The 25,526-nt window shown below is 43.3% G+C and overlaps 1 protein-coding gene across 3 annotated transcripts in view; it reads left to right on the top strand.

Annotated features, from left to right (window-relative positions):
• Window positions 1–25,526, top strand: part of drosha (drosha ribonuclease III) — a 138,284-nt gene that overhangs the window by 35,818 nt on the left and 76,940 nt on the right. For all 3 annotated transcript variants that reach the window (XM_078419456.1, XM_078419440.1, XM_078419448.1), the window contains 3 exons: window positions 109–233; window positions 14,921–15,020; window positions 21,179–21,286. In XM_078419456.1, coding sequence (XP_078275582.1) covers window positions 109–233; window positions 14,921–15,020; window positions 21,179–21,286 — 333 coding nt within the window. The remainder of the gene's footprint in view (window positions 1–108; window positions 234–14,920; window positions 15,021–21,178; window positions 21,287–25,526) is intronic.

Genomic DNA, 25,526 nt, shown 5'->3' with positions numbered 1-25,526 from the left:
TCAGCTGTAAGATTACCATGCAGCGGCATTTTCTGGCTTTTGCGTTAATGGCGTCTTGTTATTTACAAAATGTCTGTTTGAACTTGAATCTTTGGCCTCCCTTTGCAGAAGCCCAGCTCAGTTCGCATTGACCAGTTGGACCGGGAGCAGTTTAACCCTGAGGTCATCACTTTCCCAATTATCGTGCACTTTGGGATTCGGCCTGCTCAGCTCAGCTACGCTGGGGACCCACAGTAAGTTGACCACTCTGCACAATTCAACACCTGTGTGCTGGAAATATGAAATAAAATCAGGCTGAGCTGCATTTTTAGGGAAAGTAACAGGTTTGAAAAGCCAATTCTGAAATGAAGTCGGAAGTCAGGCAGCCTGTATTGGAAGCTACGTTAATATTTTTCCACTAGAAACATGGAAAAAAGGCCATTCCGCATGCTGGAGTTGCACAGGTTCCTTTGACGACCAATCTACTTGAGCAATCATATTCGAGCAAATTTTCTCTCCGATTATTTGCTGAGGTCTTTCTCGAAGGTTGCCATTGAATCTGTATTCATCAATGTGTTAGTGCGCCTCAAATCCAAGCCTTGTACCCAGGATAGCTTTTGATTGATTGAAAGATATAGCATGGAAACAGGCCTTTCGGCCCACCACATTTACACTGACCATCGATCACCCATTCATACTTCTTCTATGTTATCCCACTTTGTCATCCATGCCTGACACACTAGGGCCAATTAATCTACAAATCCGCACGTCTTTGGGATGTGGGGGGAAATTGGTGCTCCCGGAGGAAATCCACATGGTCATGAGGAGAACGTGCATACTCCACACAGTCAACACCGACAGTCGGGATCAAATCTGGATCTCTGGCTCTGTAAGGCAGCAGCAGTGCCTGCTGTGCCACTGTGTCATTCATGTTCCCACAATTACTTGCCTAGACTACACTTACAGCACATCCTAAACCTTCATCCTCTGCTACCAAGGATGTAAGTATTACGTACATGGAAATACCACCTTCTGCACATTCCATCTCACGCAACTTCATTATCATCCTCCTTCACGATCACAGGATCTATATCTGGAAACTCTCTATCCAAGAGCATTCTGAAAGTACCTTCACCAGGAGGACTGTAGGGGTTGAAGAAAGCAGTTCTCTGCCATCACTGAACTGCTATTGGGAATTAGCATTAAATGCTGGCCATCCCAGCAATATTCAGGTCTCAGAAATGAATGAAAAGAAAATGTGTTGTTGTCTATTTCTGTGCCCTCAGTTATCTATCCCTTTGTTCATTAGAGGTCCTTTCTCCTTATTTATGTTATCGGAACGACTGGACTTTGACGTGCACTAAACGTTATTCACATTATTCCCTTTATCGTGTATCTATACACTGTAAATGACTCGATTGTAATAGACAATAGACAATAGGTGCAGGAGTAGGCCATTCAGCCCTTCGAGCCAGCACCGCTATTCAATGCGATCATGGCTGATCACTCTCAATCAGTACCCCGTTCCTGCCTTCTCCCCATACCCCCTCACTCCGCTATCCTTGTATCCATAATCGTGTATTGTCTTTCCGCTGACTGGTTAGCACGCAACAAAAGCTTTTCACTGTACCTCGGTACACGTGACAATAAAATAAACTCAAACTCTGTTCTAAGGGAAGAACTCCAGCCCTTCTCTTCCTAAAAGTTATCTGGTAAGTTTCTTCACTATTCTCACCAAAACTGCATGCTGCTTCCTGCGTGGCTGTTGGTGTTGAGATCAGTGGTGACCAGTGCTCAATTGAGCCCACTTCTGATGCCGTCTGCTACATGTCGAGTAGAAGGAAAATGATAGAATAATTAAGATTAAAATTCACATATACTGGTTAATGCTAAATCTGAAGCTTTCATGGGGTGCTTATTTATACTTTCTCCAACATGGGTGGCATGGTAGCACAGCAGTAGAGTTGCTGCCTTACAGTGCCAGAGACCTGGGTTCGATCCTGTCTATGGGCGCTGTCTGTATGGAGTTTGTACGTTCTCCCCGTGACCGCATGGGTTTTTTCAAGGTGCTCTGGATTCCTCCCACACTGCAAACAGTACAGGTTTGTAGGTTAATTGGCTTTGGTAAACATTATCAGATTGGTAAATTGTCCCTGGTGTGCAGGATAATGTTAGTGTACAGAGATCGCTGGTCAGCGCGGACTCGGTGGGCCGTGGGCTTGTTTCTGCATTGTATCTCTAAACTAAACTAAACCTGGTTCCATTGATTTCAGTATTACAAGATGTCAGAGGTACTTGTAGCTGGCAGCCAAAGTATTTTGTATTAGTGAGTAAAGAGACATTTCTCTCCCATTAAGTGGTTTTGTGACACCACACATGCACTGATTTTTAAGCTGATGAAGGGCTACCGCTATTTAAGGACATCTCTGGTAAGCTCAACAATAGTCAATGGAGTGGTGGGTGTGAAGGAAGGAGGTAATCTCTTTTGTTTATTTCAGTGAAAGTTTACTTACCCAACATATCAATGCAAGCTGAGCACTCGTGGACTGGTTAAAAGCAACAGCAGCAAATAATGGGACAATGTGATTAAGAAACTAACTTGATTGTCATCAATCTTGCACAGTATAGTACTGATAAAAGTTGAACAATCTGTGGGATCAGCTGTGATGTTACTGCACGGTAAAGCATGCCAAGCGTCCACATGGCCTGCTTCTGCTTCTATGTGTTGTGTTCTTGGAGCATCTATTATTCTGGAGCAGCCTGCAACTGTTGATGACTGCTTCTGGCTATTTAGTTTCGTTTAGAGATACAGTGCGGAAACAGGCCCTTCGGCCCACCGAGTCTACACCGACTAGCGATCCCCGCACATTAACACTACCCTACATACACGAAGAACAATTCACATATATACCGAGCCAATTAAACCTACAAACCTGTACGTCCCTGGAGTGTGGGAGGAAACCAAAGATCTCGGAGAAAACCTACGCGGTCATGGGGAGAACGTACAAACTCCGTACAGACAGCACCAGTAGTCGGGATCGAACCCGTGTCTCCAGCACTGAAAACGCTGTATCTAGGCCTTTTGTAGGAATATCATTTCTCAAACGTATAATAGGTTCCTGTGTGCATGGAGTTGGGAAATTGTCAGGAAAAATGTTCTCGATGTTGGGGGAGTCCAGAATCAGAGGTCACAGTTTAAGAATAAAGGGTCGGCCATTTAGGACTGAGATGAGGAAAAAAGAATTCACCCAGAGAGCTGTGAATCTGTGGAATTCTCTGCGACAGAAGGCAGTGGAGGCCGATTCACTATGTTTTCAAGAGAGATTTAGCTCTTAGGGCTAAAGGAATCAAGGGATATGGGGAAAAAGCAGGAATGGGGTACTAATTTTCGATGATCAGCCATGATCATATTGAATGGCGTTGCTGGCTCGAAGGGCCAAATGGCCCACTCCTGCACCGATTTTTCTATGTTTCTAAATAGCAAGAAATCTCTTAAATCAGTGACTTCAAATGTAATTGACTGGTGCGTGCTGAAGTTGTTCTGGAGGATATTGGAAGCTTCAGTGGATATGGGGTTTCTCCACTTTTGCATTAGTTCAGCAACTTCTTAGCAGATCAGGAATTAACTCTGCAACCTTCAGTCTACTAGAAGCGAAACTGATGACCAAGCTAGGATATAAGCATTTGGAAGTAGAAAGATGGTGCTCCCTTTAAGCTCAAAGGGCCGAATGTACTCCTGCACCTATTGTCTATTGTTTAAGCTCAATGGGTAACAATTCTGAATCAGTAGGATGTGATTTCACGTCACAACCTACTGATTCAAAAGTGTTGAATCTTGGCAAAAAAATTAAATCAAGACTTCCACTCCATTACAGTACCGAGTGAATGATTCACTGTTGAAGATTGTGTCTAAGATTGACGGTCATACTGAGACCCCACCAGCTCTCTCTGGTAGAGGTGTTAATAAGCTTGTGGCACCATTTCACAGAAGAGCAGCGGTGTTCTACTTGGTATCCTGAACAACGTTTAATCCTAAAACAACAACTAAACATAGATAATCTGGTTATTAACTCAAATACAAGTAATATATTCCTCCCTCGCACACCTCTCTTCTCTTGCTCCTTTATTCTCTCTTTTCCTCCTTCCTGCATTTTCTCTCCCAGTAAACCTCCTTGTTGCCACTTGCCAAGACCAACTTTTAAGCCATGTCCCAGAATATTCATTCTGAAACCTCTCTGAATCTCAGTTATTATCATTCGCTCACCATCACCCTTTTCTCAACATACTCTAATTCCCCCACAGAGCAGCTGTTTTCCCTTTCCTTTATTAAACCTCCCGCTCACTAAAGTATTCACCACTATCTTATTCCCCAAACCACTGCACTTTAGCATCACAACCAAGTAACAAAACTGACACAAATGCTTTTATAAAATGAGCACATGTCTTTTTGTAGTCCAAGCTCAATATACTTTCAATATGACATGCAGGTGTAATATTTCTATTAATTAAAAAAACTACACCCAAGGACTTAACAGATCATTTGTTTATGTTTTTTATTGTCTTGTTAGAATTGCAATAATAATTTTTTTAAATGGTTTTTAAATGGTTAACCATGCAGGAAAGTAATGCAAGCCTCTTTATGGTGATTCACAATACTTTTTCCTGTGGTATTTCCAATAAATGGAACACAAGTTCTCCATTATGTTTAGATAACACACAGTTTGGATGAAGTTTAAGTGGGCTTTGCATGTGCAGAAGGAATACTTTTATTGTTAGTGTTAACATTCTTTCAAACGAGCCGCCTGGTATTTTTGTCACCTCACCCAAAGATGGCAGCAGTGTCTCAGAAAGTACAAGCAACCGCTTTATCTGGGGCGATTGGCATTGAATATAGTGGCTGAATTCCGAATATTTAGATAAATTAAACCTATTTGAAATTCACAATGGTAATTTAGTGTGGTTTGAAACCCACAGCCTAATTTATCCACCCACCCACCTCACCAATCAATTGGACTTCATCCTTGCGATCTAACATTTGTTATTTTCTGTAGGGTAAAATAATCTTGTTCCCGCCTAATGACTTTCAATTTGTATTCAAAAATACGAGTTCCCAAATAAAACTTAAAGTACGAATTTTGTTTTCTCTTTGGTAATTGATCACTTAATTGACAAATAAACTTGCTATAAATAAAAAGGCTGGGTGACTGTGTAGTAATGTATTTTATCCTGCTTTCTGTAAGGGAAAAAACTTTTCAAACATCCAGTTCGTGTTTGGAACCTTTAGTTAATTTGCTTGAAAGTTACAAAGTTAGCAATGCCAAATAAACGGGTATATATTTGTAAAATTAGCCCAAGGGTATTTCACTGGAATTTTGTCAAATATCTAGCTGCAGACGATTCGTTAAAATAAATTTGAACAAAAATCGAGAGATTTTTGAGACGTTTGGGGGGAACAAAATCATTGGATATGACCATAATTAGAGCAGAGAAATCTCCACGAGCTTTTTGGCTGAAGGAAGTTGTGGAGTTAGGAAAATCAAGAATGGATTTCAGGTGAAGTGACATTTTCAGTCTGAGACATTGACGCTCCCTGTGTTAACCTACCATTAAGGTTTCCATTCCAATTTGCTGCTGCATCTCACACAAAGGAAGAGGATAATTTATGGGAAATGACAGGGCCTTTGCTGTCTTTTTGCTTGTGTGCTAGAATCCATACTAGAAAAGAGAAATTCAAGCAAACATGTCAGTTTGTGCCAAATAAAGTGAGCAAGCTATATTTACATGAAAATGGATAGCACAAATAATTCTGCTATAGTTGCAAGTAGTTCTGCTCGAATGCAATAGTTGCATTAAGAAACCTCGTGTTATAGAATGTTGAGTTACAAAAGCAATTGTGTAAATGGGGAAAGGGAGTTAGCAGCTAGAAAAGTTTGCAGTAATGGTTTTTTTCACCATAACATTTTCAAAACTAAAAGTCTTTTAATAGTAATGTTTATTTTTGTCACAGTTAGCTCAAAATGCTCAAGTGTGTGTGTTACCTTTAATAGAGCATCATTGCACAAGAGTCAGTGGAGATTGTCAGTTTCAGTGGCCGCCTGCAGCAAAACTGATAGACTGTTTTATTCAGAGACAATAGCGTCCGACTACAGTGGGGAGGTTACATGGAAGCATTTTATTCCCACAGACTTTTTTATTTGCAATACAGGCTTATCACTGATTTGTCAATTTTCAATGTAAATTTTAATTGATTCTCCAGTTCCTGATTGAAATCTCAGTTACCATTTCAGCCAGTGTAATGCAAATAATGCTCCCTATCTCATCAATCACATTATATCCAATTTGTGGTATGGAATCACATGGCATGCAATACCTGATTTCGGAATTAAAATCATGGCATATTTCAATGAGCAGCAGGATTTGAGGAATGGGAGATGGGGAAGCAGGATGGGGTAGATGATTTGCATCCTTGGAGTGCAAAACTTGTGAGACTTCAATAGACAATAGGTGCAGGAGTAGGCCATTCGGCCCTTCGAGCCAGCACCGCCATTCAATGTGATCATGGCTGATCATTCTCAATCAGTACCCCGTTCCTGCCTTCTCCCCATACCCCCTGACTCCGCTATCCTTAAGAGCTCTATCTAGCTCTCTCTTGAATGCATTCAGAGAATTGGCCTCCACTGCCTTCTGAGGCAGAGAATTCCACAGATTCACAACTCTGACTGAAAAAGTTTTTCAATGACCAACTTGTATTCCTTACCAAACCAGCAGGTGTTAGGGTCCATCAAGGTCACAGGCTTGGGGAAGGAAAGCCCAAGGTGCCATTTGAGTGTCTAACATAGCCAGACCCTACTCCCAGTCGTCTGACAGAATGGTGTGGGGTGAACTGGAATATGGGATTGGGTGAGAGGTAAATAATGATGGCAACCGGCTGTGTAGTTCTTTGTGAGAGGTGTAAGAGCATTCATTCAAGGGCACTGATATTTGTCCTTGACATATCTATGTTGATTTGGCTGGAAAGGCTGCTCCACATTGGGGGGGCATGCAGCAATAGAGTTTTCTAGAGACCCGTGTTCGATCCTGACTATGGGGTGCTGTCTGTACGGAGTTTGTTCGTTCTCCCTGTGACCTCATGGGTTTTCCCCCCGATCCTCTGGTTTCCTCCCACACTCCAAAGATGTACAAGTTTGTTGGTTAATTTGGCTTTGGTAAAAATTGTAAATTCTCCCGAGCATGTAGGATAGTGTTGGTGTATTGGGTATTCGATGGGCCGAAGGGCTTGTTTCCGTGCTGTATTTCTAAAGTTCAAAGATAGTGCAGGAGAAATTGCAATAGTCTTTCTCATTGCAAATCCATTTTTTGAGTCCACTGAAATGTCACCCTTTCCTTCTCTCCAGAGATGCTGCCTGTCCCGCTGAGTTACTCTAGCGTTTTATGCCTATCTTTGGTTTAAACCAGCATCTACAGTTTCTTCATACATATGTATGATTTCAGTTATCTGCATTTGACGTTTTTGGATTTTTGGTGGGAATTGTGTATTGCTGTGAAATGAATTGTATGGAAATCTCAAGTTGTTCATTGACTGTGATTTAGACAATAGACAATAGGTGCAGGAGGAGGCCATTCGGCCCTTCGAGCCAGCACCGCCATTCAATGTGATCATGGCTGATCATTCTTAATCAGTACCCCGTTCCTGCCTTCTCCTGCCTCCTGATTTCTCACTGAAAAGTGCTGCAGGAGGCCATGGAGAAGGTATTCGGCTCCATGATCCTGTTCACCCTTTCCAGTCAATCTTGTGACCTCGAAGGTAGACACATAATGGCTGGAGTAAACTCAGCGGGTCAGGCAGCATCTCGGGAGAGAAGGAATGGGTGACATTTCGGGTCGAGACCCTTCTGTCCCCACTCCACATTATCACCACCTCTAGCACATTCTCAGACCACTTACTTACCCATCGAAAACCTATCAATCTCATGCCTTTAAAATCTCAATTAACAACAACGACAGGTTTATCAACTTCAGTAGCTTTGTTTACAAAAAAAAAACCTTTCTCTGTAAACAGTTAGGGGTAAAATTCAGCAATTCTTCAACCAAAATAAGTCTGGAACCAGTGATGTGTGAATGCAAGTGTTTTGATGCTCTCATGTAGTTCCATTGTCGTTTTAATGAAGTGATGATGTTTAACAAAACATCAGGTTAATTAGTATTACAATTTCAAAGGAAACCAATTTGAAGGAGCAACGTAAAGTTCAGAGTATAAAGATGATTAAACATTTGGAAGATTTGGTTCATTACCTTTTGGAGGATGGGTGTGGTCGATACCAATTTGAGATTAAATGTGGGGGACGGAGAACTGGGCAATAAGTGGATGCAATAAACGATGCAGCCTGATTTTGTTCTGTGCTTGAGTTTAATTTATTGTCACGTGTACCGAGGTACAGTGAAAAGCTTTTGTTGCGTGCTAACCAGTCAACGGGAAGACACAATCGAGCCACCCACCGTGTACAGAGACATGATTAAGGGATAATGTGAATCACGTTTAGTGCAAGGTCACATCCAATCAAAGATATGCTAGTTAAGAAACTATGCTAGCTCTGAATATGCTAGTTAAGGAAATGTAATAACGGCAGACATGTGATCAAATGTCAAAAGCAGGAGAACCAGGCCATAATCCAGGGAGTTTTTAACGGTGCTATTTTCATGTTCCCGGAATTTTAGCTTTAATTGGGTGCTACCTGCAGCGAGATATTGAGAGTGTAATTGTAGAAAAGGAGGAAAGCAAGCATATCTTAACGAGTCTTGCAAGGTCTGAGAAAAATGACAATGGATGTGGGGAGACTTTTACCTCAGTCTGGAGAGTCTCGAACTAGGCTCTTAATTTCAGGATACGACATTGGCTACTGAGCCAAGAAAATGTTTTACTCTGAGGGTGGTAAATCTTTGGACTTCTCTTCCTCAGTTATTGAATGTACTTAAGGCTGAGATCACATGTTTTAGGGCGTTGTGGAACCGGGGGATACAGGGATTACGTAAGGCATACAGTCAGGAACCTATTCAAAGCCGCATAGGCTTGATTGGCTGGAGGAGCTGCTCCAGTTTTTTTTCTCTATCTGAAAATGCAGTTTAGTCTAGAGATTAGTTTAAAGATGCAGCATGGAAACAGGCCCTTTGGCCCACCGAGTCCGCGCCGACCAACGATCACCCTTGCACTAGGTCCATCCTACACACTAGGGTCAATTCTTAGAAGCCAATTAAGCTACAAACCTGCACGTCTTTGGGATGTGGTTGGAAACCGGAGCACCCGGAGGAAACTCGCGTGGTCACAGAGAGAATGTGCAGACTCCTTACAGTCCGGACCCCTTAGTCAGGATCAAACCCAGGTCTCTGGTGCCGTAAGGCAGCAACATTGCCGCTTCGCCACTTTGCCGCCCAAGTTGACTGTGCCATAGTCTTAACAGAGTGATTTAAAAAAAAGTAATAATTGTGTGAAACGGAAAAAAACTCTAAATTAGTTAGATTGGTAAACCTGGCGGGTTAAGAAATACTTGAAACCCGGTCTAATTTCATGGGATTGTGTGTTATAGGGGTCCCCTTGCATTGCAGATTAAAATGAATCTTGGATTCAGACTAATGCATTATTATTATGTATTACAATCATAAATTTAACGCTTGTGGTATCATCTTTGATAAGTGGAGTGCTCCAAAGAATCTGGAACTCCCACTGTGCAGTACCTTGGTAGGTGAGGAATATTTTGATATAATTAGTCTCATTTTGATGCTCCTTTTGCATTCAGTGGATTGTATCTGAGTCTTGCTGTTCTCTCTCCCTCTGCCCCCTGACAAGCTGCCACTAATCATTGTGAATTGAGCTTGTGTTTCTCAGTTTCCCATTTCCCTGCTGCTACTAATCAAAATCTTACCTTGCTGCTTTGTTCAGTTGCCTGGTATCCTGAGTAGCCTGGCTAGATTTTACTGCTGACACTTTCACTTGTCAAATGTGCTTAAATGCTTTGTACAGTCCCTTGCAACCTTTGAATCATAAGACCTTTGTGGCTTCCAGTCTAATTGCTCAGTGCAAACTTGGTGGTCTGACAGTGAAGCTCAAGGTATTTGATTTTTCTTCTTGCAGCTGCTGCAGATGTACTTTGCTTTCCTATTATCACTACACAGATGTATAGCACGGATAAACTGACATTCCCAAACTTATGTGGCCGTTCAGCACCAGCAATAATATCACAGCACATTCACTCTTGCAAACATTCTGATTTAACCACGTGCTGGGGCAGCACAGTGGCACCAGTGGACCAGCCTTACTGTCTCCAACTACATTTTATCTCTGTACCGCCCACTTCCCTGACATCAGTCTGAAGAAGGGTCTCGGCCCGAAACGTCACCCGTTCCTTCTCTCCAGAGATGCTGCCTGTCCCGCTGAGTTACTCCAGCATTTTATGTTCATCTTCGACACAAAGGGACAGTTTGTTCAGAGCAATCTTCTGAAAATGGCAACAACAACTAAATAATGATCAGATTATCTGCTTTAGTAATGTTGAAGGAGGAATAATTATTGGCTACAATGTTGGGGAGAACTTCTTGCCTGTCTTGAAGATGAAATCAATTGTATCCACCTGTGAGAGGACTAGGCAATGTAGACCACATCCTGCACTGCCAACAACTTGTTTTTCTCATTGTCTTTTTCATTAATGTCTTGTTTTTTTGTAGTTGTTTTCTTTTACAGTCTTGTTGAATTTGTGTAATTTATGCTTAGTTTATGTTTTTGTGCGTTGTCTGAGTCTATGTACCTGTGATGCTAATGCAAGCAAGATTTTCATTGTACATTACTGAGATGGTGCATGTATGGAACGAGTTGCCAGAGGAGGTAGTTGAGGCTGGGACTATCCCAACATTTAAGAAACAGTTAGACAGGTGCGTGGATAGGATAGGTTTTGAGGGATATGGGCCAAATGCAAGCAAGTGGGACTAGTGCAGCTGGGACATGTTGGCCGGTGTGGGCAAGTTGGGCCGAAGGGCCTGTGTCCACGCTGTATGACTATGTCTCCGATCATACTAGTGCGTATGATAATAAACTCAACTGCAGATGGTCAAGTCAAGTCAAGTTTATTTGTCACATACACATACACAATGTGCAGTGAAATGAAAGTGGCAATGCCTGCGGATTGTGCACAAAAAAGAATTACAGTTACAGCATATAAATAAAGTTAATAAGTTACTATAGTGTAGACAAAAATTTAGTCTCTGGAGTTATAAAAGTTGACAGTCCTGATGGCCTGTGGGAAGAAACTCCGTCTCATCCTCTCCGTTTTCACAGCGTGACAGCGGAGGCGTTTGCCTGATCGTAGCATCTGGAACAGTCCGTTACTGGAGTGGCAGGGGTCCCTCATGATCTTGCTTGCTCTGGATCTGCACCTCCTGATGTATAGGTCCTGCAGGGGGACGAGTGTAGTTCCCATGGTGCGTTCTGCCGAACGCATTACTCTCTGCAGGGCCATCCTGTCCTGAGCAGAGCTGTTCCCAAACCAGACTGTAATGTTGCCGGACAGGATGCTCTCTACAGCCCCAGAGTAGAAGCAATGAAGAATCCTCAGAGACACTCTGAATTTCCTCAGCTGTCTAAGGTGGTAAAGGCGCTGCTTAGCCTTACCCACCAGTGCGGCAGTGTGCGTTGCCCATGTCAGATCCTCTGTGATGCGGACTTCCAAGTATTTAAAACTGCTCACCCTATCCACAGTAGACCCATTTATCTCCAGTGGCGTGTACGTCCTTGGAAGTTTAGACCTTCTGAAGTCCACAATCAGCTCCTTCGTTTTAGTGACATTCAAGAGGAGGCTATTGTCCTGACACCACAGTGCCAGATCAGCCACCTCCTCCCGGTAGGCCTTCTCATCGTTGTTGGAGATCCGGCCCACCACCACAGTGTCATCAGCAAACTTGATGATGGAGTTTGAGCTGAACCTGGCCCCACAGTCATGTGTGTACAGGGAGTACAGTAGGGGGCTAAGGACGCAACCCTGGGGGGATCCTATGTTCAGGGTGAGGGAGCTAAATGTGTGTTCCTCCATCCTGACCACTTGGGGCCTGGCGGTGAGAAAGTCCAGGACCCAGGCACACAGAGGAGTGCTAAGCCCCAGTTCCAGCAGCTTCTCAACCAGTCTGCTGGGGACTATTGTGTTGAATGCTGAACTAAAGTCAATGAACAGCATCCTTGAGGCCTTGATTTAATGTATGTGCTGAAAAATAGTGCCTTTGACACACATTTCCTTCTCGGTGGTGTATTAGTTTGTGAAGAATTTTGTACTCTATTTCCTTGACTGGCACTTGAGCCAACACCCTTCCAAACCAAATATTTGGGTGCTATCTAGTTGTACTGCAACTGATGACTATATTTTGGTTTAAGTAGTTAGCATAAATAAAGTAATCTATATCGTAATTCATGTGTAATTCCAACTTCTGGAAAGAGGTCAGAGTAATCTATCCACAAAGTGCTCCCTACTGATAACTGAATGTGTCCTACAAAAAAAAAGGCTTGCATTAAATTCCCTGCAGATTTAGTTTTCAATGCTTGCTTTTAGATTTGAACTAGATATGGAGGTGAAACAGAATTTGTAGGTCATTAGTGGCGCTATGTTATTGTCAATGTAATCTTGTTGCGGCTGCTATGCTATTATGGAAATTGTGAGACCCCCTCACTGGAATACCTCTATGCAACTCGCCTGAAGGTTGATTGAAGGTACACTTATAGGTGAAAAGTATACCTGGAATTTGGAAGAATGAATCTGATTGTAGCTTCAGGGTATTGCAGTTTCAAAAGCTGTAAGAAGTTATGGTGCGTAAAGCATAGCATATGAAGAATGATGATCAAGGCAGCAAACCCAGCATGAAGCTCGGTCTGCCAGACAGAAGAAATTGCCAGATGAACAGAGGAAAAAAAATTAAGCTCTCAAAGCCTCCTTGGCGTACTACTGCTCAAAATGGAGAAGTATTCAGGGTGACATTGAGATCCTTGAGGTTGTTCATTGGGAGCCCAGCCTGCATAAACAATGCACAGAGGACTTCACCTCACAAGCAAAAGATCCACCACCCTGTCAGGCATCTCCTGTCCCACCTGTGGGTCCCAAGTTGGCCTCCTCAGCTACCTTGAAACCCGCCGCAATGCAATGGACACAAGTCATCCTCAACCCCAAGGGACTGCTTATGTCAATAAAGCAACAAGGGAGAAACTGAAACATTAATGCTTTACTGATGTGACAGCCCCCATACCGACTCAGAATAGAACTGTTCAAGTTGAAATTCACTAGATGCTTGTCTTTTATTTTATAGTTACTAATTTTATAGCATTGCTTAAAAAAAACACTACCCAGACTACCCTGTGTAGGGAAGAGTGTAGTTGTTTTTGTAGCAGGTGACTAAGCATTTTCTGTTTTATATAGTAATTCTGATCGTCTTGGAATATCAGCAGTATTTTTCTTGTAAAGATGGAGGGATGTTGAAGTTGGGTTACAGAAGCAATTTTCCATTTTGAGTGCCTAACATTGAACGTTTTCCATTTTGGATGCAGTATGAGCAAGAATTTGAGCTACAATTATAGAAATATGTACAGTCAGCCGGTTGTGTCTACGTCAGTCAATGTAAGAGCTGTTGCAGTTTATCCCACCTTTTCGATCTGTTTCCTGCTGAGTTATTGGCTTATTCGTGTTTAAATGTGATGAGAATTGGAGAGACCATTCTCAGGCCTTTTGCCTTCATGTGATTTGTTGGTCAGGTCAGCATTTAGTGCCATTATCTAGTTGATCTCATGAGCTGCTTCCTGACACAACCTGTACTTTATGATCGTTGTATTTGGCTCAATATATCCACGCCGTGGTTTATTCCCTATTCAAGTCTTCTGCCATCTTTTTTTTTTATTTTGGCTCTTCAGTAAAACCAGTCTAGAGATACTGAAGAGCCAATATAACTGCCCAGGGTTTTGCTCTTTCCCACAAGTAGAAACACTGTTGATGAAATATGACTGCTGAACATGGCACATCATTATACCCTGGTGTTGATGTATTCCTGAATTCAATGCGATTGACTTCAAACACTTCATGATCTCTGTGAATCTTTGCCTTCACTTATCAAACCATTTTGTTATGTTGAACTCGACTTAGTAAACCTGCAACCTTGTCTTTTGAAGGAAAAAGAGGGCTCAAGGTTCTTCTTTCCTGTCCAAAGTCATGTCATAAGGAATAGGAGTAGCATTAGGCCATTCGGCCCATCAAGTCTACTCTGCCATTCAATCATGGCTGATCTATCTCTCCCTCCTAACCCCATTCTCCCCATAACTTCGGACACCTGTACTAATCAAGAATCCATCTATCTCTACCTTAAAAATATCCACTGACTTCACAGTCTTTTTGTGGCAAAGAATTCCACAGATTCACCGCTCTCTGACTAGAGAATGTCACTAGTATTGACCGCTTTTGGTGGCAGCCTTCACTGGGCCCCTTAGAGAGTGGTGCTCATGATCCACCTGGACTGTGGTTATCCTGAATGTAACTAGTTTGGCAATGACAGTGTTCAAAGCATCCTACCTCTGCAAATGAGGCCTCAAATAAAGGTTGGTCGTATTGTTTGGTGGACAGATACCTGTTTCAAGCCTTGTTTGTTTGATTTCCCCAACAATCAACAATCCAGACGCAGTATCTTCAGCACACAGTAAACACATCTGCTCCAGCTCTTACATTGGATACTCTTGCATCACCTTTCAGCCTGTGTAACATATACAGCTTTATTAGTTTTATAGGTTACAGTTGCTGACCCCAAAATTATAATATTTTTGATTTGTGCCATCGGTTTGGACACTCAATGTGAAGTTTATTTATGTTTAGCAGATGGCATATGCTTTGCAGGATTGAAAGCAAGTTAAAATGTAATTTTTTTTCTCTCCAAGGTACCAGAAGCTTTGGAAGAGTTACGTGAAATTGCGGCATCTGCTAGCAAATAGTCCAAAGGTCAAGCAAGCGGATAAGCAGAAACTGGCCCAGCGAGAGGTGAGGAGTGCGCTCTGTCAGTTTCTCTCAATGTTGTTTAACCTCACCAGAAGTCTGTCTTTAAATGCAGTAACAACACATGTTAGGCGTTAAATGTTTATTGTACATATCACTTTTGTGTAGCTTTATAATAATTGTGAGCAGTTTTGGGCCCCATCTCTGAGGAAGAATGAGCTGACGTTGGAGAGAAGGTTTATGAGATCCCAGGAATGATTGGGTTAACAAATGATGAACATTTGAAGGCACTGGGCTTTATACTCGCTGGAATTTAGAGGCATCTAATATAATATATTCCTTTATTCGTCCCACACCGGGGAAATTTACAGTATTACAGCAGCAAAGTGGATAGCAAGCGATATTCATTATAAATAAAAGATACATAAATTGTCATCAATTTTCTTTGTGTTCTTAGCTGTTATTGTTGACTCGTCTGCTGGGAGCAGTGCTGGTTGTGCAGTCTCACAGAAGCGGGAAGGAAGGACCTCCTATATCTCTCCCTCACGCACTTAGGGTGAAAGAGTCTGTCACTGAAGGAACTACTCAGTGCAGTGACAGTGCCCTGCATGGGGTGGGAGTTGTTGTCCAGCAGTGATGTTAGCTTTGCCATCATCCTCCTCTCTCCCACCACCTGCACGGAGTCGAGGGGGCAACCCAGGTCAGAGCTGGCCTTCCTGACCATGATTGAGGGGGGACCTGATTGAAACTTACTGAACAGTGAAAGGCCTGCATAGCGTGAATGTGGAGAGGATGTTACCATTAGTGGGAGAGTCCAGGACTAGAGGCCATAGCCTCAGACGAAAAGAACGTACCTTCAGAAAGGAGATGTGGAGAAATTTCTTTAGTCAGAGGGTGGTGAATCTGTGGAATTGATTGCCACAGACGGGAGGCCAAGACAATAGATATTTTTAAGGCAGAGATTGGCAGATTCTTGAATAGTAAGGGTGTCAGTGGTTATGGGGAGAAGGCAGGAGAATGAGGTTGAGAGGGAAAGATTGATCAGCCATGATTGAATGGTGGAGTAGACTTGATGGGCTGAGTGACCCAAGTATGCTAGAAATTATGAGCTTATAATAGGATAATGTCAGAAGTTTGTTAAAAAATGTTGAAAACCTGCTGCCAATAAGACAAGATTGGCACATTTCTAGATTTCCTCCCACGTTCTGACGGTGATAGTCCTCGGGTGGCCTACAATTGTGTAGCTATGGTTTCCTCAGGCCTGACCGAAGACCAAAGCTTTCCAGTCTGTACCATTAATGCAGAGAATCTTGTAAGGGGTTTCTGCGCCAAGCTTTCGCCCGACCTAAGGTCCCCGTGCCTTGCTCTGGTCCCTCGACCAGGCTGCGCACACTGGTTCCCCGTGAGTGGTTCGACCCACTCACCCCCTACGGTTCTAGATACTGGACTTAGATGCAGGAGCGTTGATAGTGCAGAAAAATTCAACCAGACCAGATTTGAAGACCAGGGTTTAAATGGAATAAGGCTTTTATTGAGCGCTTGGGACTATGGTACATGAATGCTTTGACACAGTTCTATAAGACATATACATAACTACACGAATACTTTGACACAGTTCTATTACACCTATGCACAATTACATGAATACTTTGTCTCTGAATCTTAAACGCAATGTTCTATAAGACATATACTTGACTGTAAGATGGGGAACGTACGACACATCGTAAAATTGGCCAACACATATACACTTACACCCACGTTAATTAAAACCACCCTCCCCTCTACACTAAACTATGTCCAGGATGTGCAGGATCGGGGTACATGCTCACCATGGGGCTATTACTGGGGTTACTGGCTGTTCGTGCTGCTTCCTCCGATGTTTTCCGTTTCTTGCGTGCCCGTGCTTGTCCCGTGAGTTTCCTGCCGTTCGTTGCGTCCTCTGACTTCTGCCGTGAGACTTCTACCTCCTTCTGACTGCCGTCCCCTTCTTGCGTTCCGTTTTTCCGTTTTTTAAAACCCAAAAATCGTGGCCAGTTATACTAATCCTGACCTGTCCTATCTCCCGCCAGATCTAGGGATCTCTTTGTTTCAAAGATAGGTTTCGAGTTTTCTCTTTGTTCTGCGTTATGTCCGGGGGTACCGGTGATGGCTAGACGGTCTGTTAATTTGTTTCTCGTTGAGAGGTGATGGGTTTAACTGGTTTCCCATCACCTGCCAGGTAGGTTTCTATGGGCTATTGTGCCCCCTTAACGGGATTAACTGTGTAGGTCGGCTTGGGGCATTGTGAAGCATGCTGATGTCAGCGCCCCAGTGTCTGGACTTCGACCTGGTTTCGCGGGTTTCTGCACGGCCAATATCCATCCATTGTTCTGGCCGTGGCTTTGCAGGAACCTAGAGACTGGGCTGTGGGGTTTTTGCTTTTGTGGCTGGTCACGAGGTCCCGCGGCCATCTTGGGACCCACGGATTGTGACATTCCTAAAAAAAAAAACTGACCGCAGCCTTTCTCCGCTATCAGCCCCAGTCCCGTATAAAATGTCCAAACTGCAGCTCTTTGGTTTTGTTGTTTGCGGAATGAGGGAAAACTTCTCAAATCTTACAATCTTTCACTGTTACGCCTTTATAAGTTGATGCAAAATAAAAGAGATGCTTTACAGCACTAATTAAAACAGAAAGTACTGGAGCAACTCAGTGGGTCAGGCAGCATCTGTGGAGGGAATGGACAGACGGCATTTCAGGTTGGGACTCTTCAGACTGATCAATGGGGATGGAACAAAGCCTGGCAAATGATATGTGGATACAGGTGAAGGGGTGGATTGTCAGATGGGTGGACAAAGTGATGGAGGCTAAAGATGAAAAGGGCACAAACGGGTTGCAAAGAAGAGGAGAAGTGAAACGTAAAGCTGAAGGGAAGGACATGCGTGCAAGGGGGCAGGGAAGAGGAAAGAGGGGAAACATGGGGTGCTGGGTGGGGTTAGAGAGTACAAGAGGGGATTTCCACCCCATTTCCACGCTGATCTCTCTGGCCTTGGCCCTCCACTGAGGGGTGAGGCCAAACACAAACTAGAGGAACATCACCACATATTCTGCTTGGATTCGTCTACAAATTAATGGCAAGAACTTTTGAAATCTCAAATTTCATGTAACCAGCTAACCTGATGTAACCTCCGTCCCTTTCCCTCTCCTTCTGATCTACTCAAGTCCTCTTGCACACATCCTTCTTGCCAGCCTCCCCAGCCTCCCATCACCCAGTTTTTCCCCATTCACACCATCTGCGCTTCAGCCACACACTCCTCCTGGCTCACGCTATCCCCTCCCCGCACATTTCATATCTGCCCCCCTGTCCTCCCTTATTTGGTTCCATTCTTCCTTTCTTATATAATCTATATCTGCAGCCTTTTGTTCAATCCACATCACCTCTCACCATTTCCACCCTTCCCACCCCCACCTGACCATCGATCCCTCTTCTCCCGGAACCACCTTGCCTCCCCACCCTTCTCCCTCCCCTCTTTATACTCACCATCTCCCCTCTACTCTTTCAGTCGAGTGAAAATGCTGGAGTAACTCAGCGGGTCAGGCAACATCCCTGGAGAACATGAATGGGTGACGGTTCTTTTCGTCTGAAGAAAGATCCTGACCCGAAATAACACTTCCAGTGATGCTGCTGGACCTGTTGAGTTAGTCCAGCATTTTGTGTCTTTGCTTGGATTTCTGGAGTGGCAGGTTTGTTTTGTGAGGGGGAATTAAACAGGACTTTGTAGAGGAAAAAGGTATGAACTGATTGAAACACACAGAAATTTCTACTGGATTTGACAGGGCAGCTGGGTGTTTGATATTTTCTGTAGCTGAGATGTTGAGAGCCAAGGATCAGACTCTCACAACAAGAAGGCAGCAATTTAAGACCGAGATGAGAAGAGATCTCTTCACTCAGAGGGCAGTGAATTGTGGAATTCTCTCCCGAAGAGGGCAGTGGAGATTCAGATATTATAGTCAAGAAGAATGACTAGAGGCTGATACATTTTTGCATGTTATGGAAATCAAGGGATGAGAAATTATTACAGGAAATTGGTGTGGAAATGAAAGATAAGCCATGGTACTGAATGGTAGAACATGCAGGAAGGGGCAAATGGCCTGCTTCTGCTTGTTCTTATGTTCATTGGGGATTGCGAGGGAGATAGATGTAAGTGCTGTGGAAGAGAAAAAACAGTGGACAGTCATAGCGGCTGTAGTGAGGACCAATAACCCGAGGGGTGGCACAGCGGTAGAGTTGCTGCCTTACAGCGCCAGAGACCTGGCTTCGATTCTGACTATGGGTGCTATCTGTATGGAATTGGTATGTTCTCCCTGTGACCATGTGGTTTTTCTACGGGTGCTCTGGTTTCCTTCCACATTGTTGCATGTTAATTGGCTTCTGTAAATTGTCCCTGGTGTGTAGGACGGAACTAGTGTTCGGGTGATCGCTGGTCAGTGCGGACTCGGTGGGCCAGAAGGCCTGTTTCCATGCTGTATCTCTAAAACTAATAACCTAAACCGCAGGAGTATAATCAGTGGCTTTGTTTATTTAATTCTACTGTATTATACTCATCCTTTGAAAGCTATGAAAAGGTAGATTTTTTCTGTCACAGAAATCATAAACTTTGTTAGAAGGCAAACTATATGCAGGCTGCTTACAAGGGAACGAAATGGATCTGCCACCTTTTTTTATGTTTGAACAAATAATTAAAGGTGCAGGAGATGAGAGCAACTCAATTGCATCGAATAATATTTGCAGAAATATTGTGCATAGCCCAAGCACTATTGCCAGGCACTGGGAAGTTCGAAACAATAAACACAACATTTTTTAAATCCAGGTTTATTTGAAGTCATCTTGGATCTATAAATCCTGTAATTCCTTTAGATTTCATCCCTGCTGTAAGAGTCAGAATGTTTACAGAGAACCTTAATGTAACCTTAAAGAGAATAAACTGGCTTTGGAGCCTCTGCTTTGTGCCCCTGACAAGATTTAATTTTCCTTGTGCCTGACGTCGTCTGTTTGCCATTGATCACTTTTACTTATATTCTTAGGGGATTGGATGGGATACAGTGATTACTTTAGTGTTTTAGTTAGTAAACTTGATGAATGAACTTCTTTACTGCTTTGAATCTCAAGGAAATTATGGAGGAACAAGATTAAATTGTTTTGAAATGATGAGAATAGGGAAGAAAAAGGATTGTACAGATTTCCACGTTTAACTGCACTTTGAGTTCATATTGTTGAGCATCTGTTCCAAACATCTATGTTCGGTGCTGATTGCCATCGATGTTTGCACTGTGTAAGAGCTCATCTGCCTTGCAGACCAGTTGGCAACTAAACTGCACGCCTTTTGCACAAGCTTGTCAACTTTATACATTTGCTCTATATTATTCATTCCAAATTTCAAATAGGGTACTATATTCAAACAAAGTGAAAGTGGCATTGTAATTTGTACTGTGCAGGGTATTCTAATCCAGGGGGAATAAAGGTCCACTGGGATTTACGCACCAACGCTTTATTATATGTCATAATTGATTAATGATGCTTATTCTTAACACTGAAAATATTAAAACTTACCAAATTTTTCTGTGAAACTTAAAAAACGACACGGCTAGTTTGTTCTTTCAAAGTATGGAGCTTGCAGATCATTTGACTGATTACTTAATTTAGATTTAATTTTGTTTATTCTAAGATACAGGGTATACACTATTGTTCAAATAATGTCTTAATGTTTTCAATATGAAATAGTAGTAACTTATTTGTTTTCAGAAAAAGACACCCTTTATTTATAATGTATAATCCATATACCTACCACCCTTTATGTAAAAAAACTCTTGCCCCTCGGGTTCCTATTAAATGTTTCCCATTCACCATAAACCTACATTCTCTGGTTCTCAATTCCCCTACTCTGGGTAAAAGACTGCATTTACACCCTCTAATCCTCTTATGATCATATAGTGATGTGAAGATGACAGAGGAAGGAGAGGGATGAAGCTTTGGACGGACTTTATGGTTAGGGTCAGAGAGTGATTGCAGCTTAGTGAGCATAGATGGACAGAGCCTCTGTTTCTCTAAACACTTCAAGATTCTAAGGCTCTGTTCACCTATGCTCACAAACAGAGAGGCACGTTTTCAGTACATCCACCCCTTTTCAGCGCATTCCAAAAACCGCTCCCTTTATTTCAATTTCAGGAAGCCTTGCAGAAAATCCGTCAGAAGAATACCATGCGACGCGAGGTGACGGTAGAACTGAGCAGTCAAGGCTTCTGGAAGACTGGTTTACGTTCTGACGTCTGCCAGGTAAGCAGTGCCTCAGTATAAATGAAAATACGCTTACTCAGCATTATGGACTCTGGACGTCCCCTCATTGCACAGTTGCATGCACACTGTTCAGCACCTTTAAATTATTTAAATGGTCAAGATTCCCAGAAGAAAGCTGGGGAATTATCAATAAATCTAAAATTAAAATAAGTTCAGCAAACTCATTCTGCCCTTCCATTGGGCCACGGTTGATGTGTCTTCAGTCTGTTACATCATGTTCCTTTGCATCTGTAACCACAAGACATCAAGTGTACAAACTTAAAGCACACGGTATTGAGGGTTCAGTGTTGAGATGGATAGAAAATTGGTTGGCGGACAGGAAGCAAAGAGTAGGAATAAACGGGTCCTTTTCGGAATGGCAGGCAGTGACTAGTGGGGTACCGCAAGGCTCAGTGCTGGGACCCCAGTTATTTACAGTGTATATTAATGATTTGGACGAGGGAATTGAATGCAACATCTCTAAGTTTGCGGATGACACGAAGCTGGGTGGCAGTGTTAGCTGCGAGGAGGATGCTAGGAGGCTGCAGAGTGACTTGGATAGATTAGGCGAGTGGGCAAATGCATGGCAGATGCAATATAATGTGGATAAATGTGAGGTTATCCACTTTGGCGGCAAGAACAGGAAAGCAGAGTATTACCTGAATGGTGAACGATTAGGAGAAGGGGAGATGCAACGTGACCTGAGTGTCATGGTGCACCAGTCATTGAGAGCAAGTGTGCAGGTGCAGCAGGCAGTGAAGAAAGCGAATGGTATGTTGGCATTCATAGCAAGAGGATTTGAGTTTAGGAACAGGGAGGTTCTACTGCAGTTGTACAGGGCCTTGGTGAGACCGCACCTGGAGTATTGTGTGCAGTTTTGGGCTCCTAATCTGAGGAAAGACGTTCTTGCCTTAGAGGGAGTACAGAGAAGGTTCACTAGATTGATCCCTGGGATGGCAGGACTTTAATATGAAGAAAGACTGGATAGACTAGGCTTGTACTTGCTGGAATTTAGAAGACTGAGGGGGGATCTTATAGAAACATATAAAATTCTTAAGGGGTTGGAGAGGCTAGATGCGGGAAGATTGTTCCCGATGTTGAGGGAGTCCAGAACCAGGGGTCACAGCTTAAGGATAAGGGGGAAGTCTTTTAGGACCGAGATGAGAAAACATTTCTTCACACAGAGAGTGGTGAGTCTGTGGAATTCTCTGCCACAGAAGGTAGTTGAGGCCAGTTCATTGGCTATATTTAAGAGGGAGTTAGATTTGGCCCTTTTTGCTAAAGGGATGAGGGGGTATGGAGAGAAGGCAGGTACAGGTTACTGAGCTGGATGATCAGCCATGATCATATTGAATGGCGGTGCAGGCTCGAAGGGCCGAATGGCCTACTCCTGCACCTATTTTCTATGTCTATGTTTCTATGAATCTCTGTCTTAAAAACATTCAAGTAACCACTAATTGAGTGATTGGATTTTAAATTCCAACAGCCTCTTTTGTGGAAAATTATTTCCCTTTGCTCCTGATATTATGTCCTCTAGTTATCTGTTCTTCTACCCACTTCCTTGCAGTTACATGTATTGAATTCCTTTTTGAATTTTTAAAGACTTTGATAAAATGATTGATTAATTCAGTGTGTTTATTAAACGGTCAACCTGCATTATTTAATTCTTTAAACCTTGGCATTCCTTATGTACAGGTGAATGTGTCCACATCCCTCTCCTTATCCATCCTTTAGTTTGTTACCAACATTGATCAGGTTCTCTACAACTAAAGCACCACTTCCATCCTTTTGAGGTCAGGGCCATTGCACTTCTCTCCTTTTCAACTACCTTTTTGTATCTGTTTCTCATAATTAATGTGCATGTGCACCCACAACCCTTTTCTCCTGTCTAACTAGTCTTACTGTCTCCGACTACATTCTATCTTTGTCCCTCCTCCTCCCCTGACATCAGTCTGAAGAAGGATCTCGACCCGAAATGCCACCCGTTCCTTCTCTCCAGAGATGCTGCCTGACCCGCTGAGTTACTCCAGCATTTTGTGTCTCCCCTTTTCTCCTTTACAGCTAATTGTTCAATTCTCTGTTTCTCTGATGTTGAATGATCTCGCGTGCCCCCCACATCCCGTGTGCTGCACTTCAACTCGCGTGCATTATCTATCTCTACCATAATGTTACTTTTTGCTAACTGCGCCCTCCAACAGCATTATCCGTGGCTCTATTCTTTCATTCATGTAATGGAACAGTGGTTAAAGGTTAAAAGTCCTAGACATTTCTCTGGGCGGCATCCCTTGAATAATCCACCAACAACTAAAGGTTTTCTACCTGTCACCAGCCAAGTTTCTTTGGTTACAGGTGCAATACGATAGTTGAAAAGGAAAGAAACGCTGTTAGCTCCATGTTCTTTCACATTTAATTAATGTTCCTTTGTTGTCAACCTTATCAAATCTGGCCTTATCAAAAGCCTTTGCATACAATTTCTGCAAATGCTCACCATGTTTCTCAGTTCTGCAGAAAAAAAATTAAATTGCGTTAGTAAGACATGACCCAATCCTTTCCAAGTTTATGTGTAGGGAGGAACCGCAGATGCTGGTTTAAACCGAAGATAGACACATAACATAACATAACATAACAACACTTTATTGTCACTCGGCACAAACACCGAACGAAATTTCAGCAGCCACAAAACACAGTAAAAAAGAAAAGAACACAGGACACCCGACCCCAACACAAACATCCATCACAGTGACTCCAAACACCCCCTCACTGTGATGGAGGCAACAAAACTTCCCCTCTCTTCCCCCCGCACCCACAGACAGGCAGCTCGACCCCTACCGAGGCAAACGACACGCACAGCCCCCGCAAGGGGATGGAAGGCCCCGCGGCCGAGCGAGCCCCGGGCACCGAAACGTCCCGTGGCCGCACCGGGCGATGTTAAGTCCAGTGGCCGAGCCGCACCGGGCACTGAAACGTCCCGCGGCCGAGCCGCGCTGGCGATGTTAAGTCCAGCGGCCAAGCCGCACCGGGCACTGAAACGTCCCGCGGCCGAGCCGCGCCGGCGATGTTAAGTCCCGCAGCCGAGCCGCGCCGGGCGATGGAAGGCCCCGCGGGCGAGCTGCGCCCCGGGGAAGAGACCTAATAAAAGAAAGGTTTCCCCCGCCCCACCCCACCCCACCTCACCCCCCCACACCACCCCCCCCCTCACCCCCCCACACCCCCCCACCACACATACACAGCCAAAAACAGAAACAAAAACCATCCCAACACCGACACAAACAAAAAAAAAGAAAAAAAGACAACAGACTGCCAGAGAGCCGCAGCCGTTAGGCGCAGCCAACACAAAAAGCTGGAGTAACTCAGCGGGTCAGACAGCATCTCTGGAGAAAAGGAATAGGTGACATTTCTGGTCTCTGAAGAAGGGTCTTTACCCAAAACGTCACCTATTCCTTTTCTCCGGAGATGCTGTCTCCTTCTACCTTCGCAACTTCATTTTGTGATCAGCTTGTGGCTATGTCAATATACAACCATTCTGTCTCTCATGATATCTTCCATCAATTTGCATGGAATATCAATTCTTGGGATTTTGGATATTCCCAAGAATATTTTTGTACACTCCTGCAAGCTTGTCCACTACAGGACGAGTCTGAGAGGTTTACAACGTATGATTTTAAGTGATTAAAATACAGTCCACATGAATAAAATTAGTTTAATTAAGGCAAGATAACTTGCTGATTAGTAATAATAGTTTCATGCACCATTAAAAACTCATTTAGACCTTGCATGATTAAGTGGGACTTGTAAATTCACATCAGTGCTATTGGTATTCCTTGATTGCATTGGAGAAAGCTGGCACCAGCACGACAGGTGCAGAAGCATTGAATTATCGACAGCAACATTGGGATTTCTGTATTATTACACACTTGCACGGGAAATCGGTCGTTCCTGCCAGTTTTACAGGATAATCACGGTAAAGCTTGCGGGTTTTGTCATTATTACCACTGTAAAACCCAGGTTAAAGTCAATGATGGGAGTGCTATTTGCAGTTTGCAAATCTCCCCCATGTACTGATGTGTTGAAGATTGTTTTTACACATGGTGGTATTTCATCAGAATGTCTTTCTAACAAAATGAAATCCTTTATTAAGCTGTATGTCTGTTTCTGGAAGTATTTGAAGGTTGTAAGCAGTGCTTATCTTGTGACATTACGTGTCGATATGGCATACCGGCACCTTTGAAAACTTAAATAC

This window comes from Rhinoraja longicauda, chromosome 2, assembly GCF_053455715.1.
Source record: "Rhinoraja longicauda isolate Sanriku21f chromosome 2, sRhiLon1.1, whole genome shotgun sequence".
NCBI classification, from domain to species: Eukaryota; Metazoa; Chordata; class Chondrichthyes; order Rajiformes; family Arhynchobatidae; genus Rhinoraja; species Rhinoraja longicauda.
The sequence above is the reverse complement of the archived record's forward strand: the minus strand, read 5'-3'. Positions and strand labels throughout refer to the sequence as shown.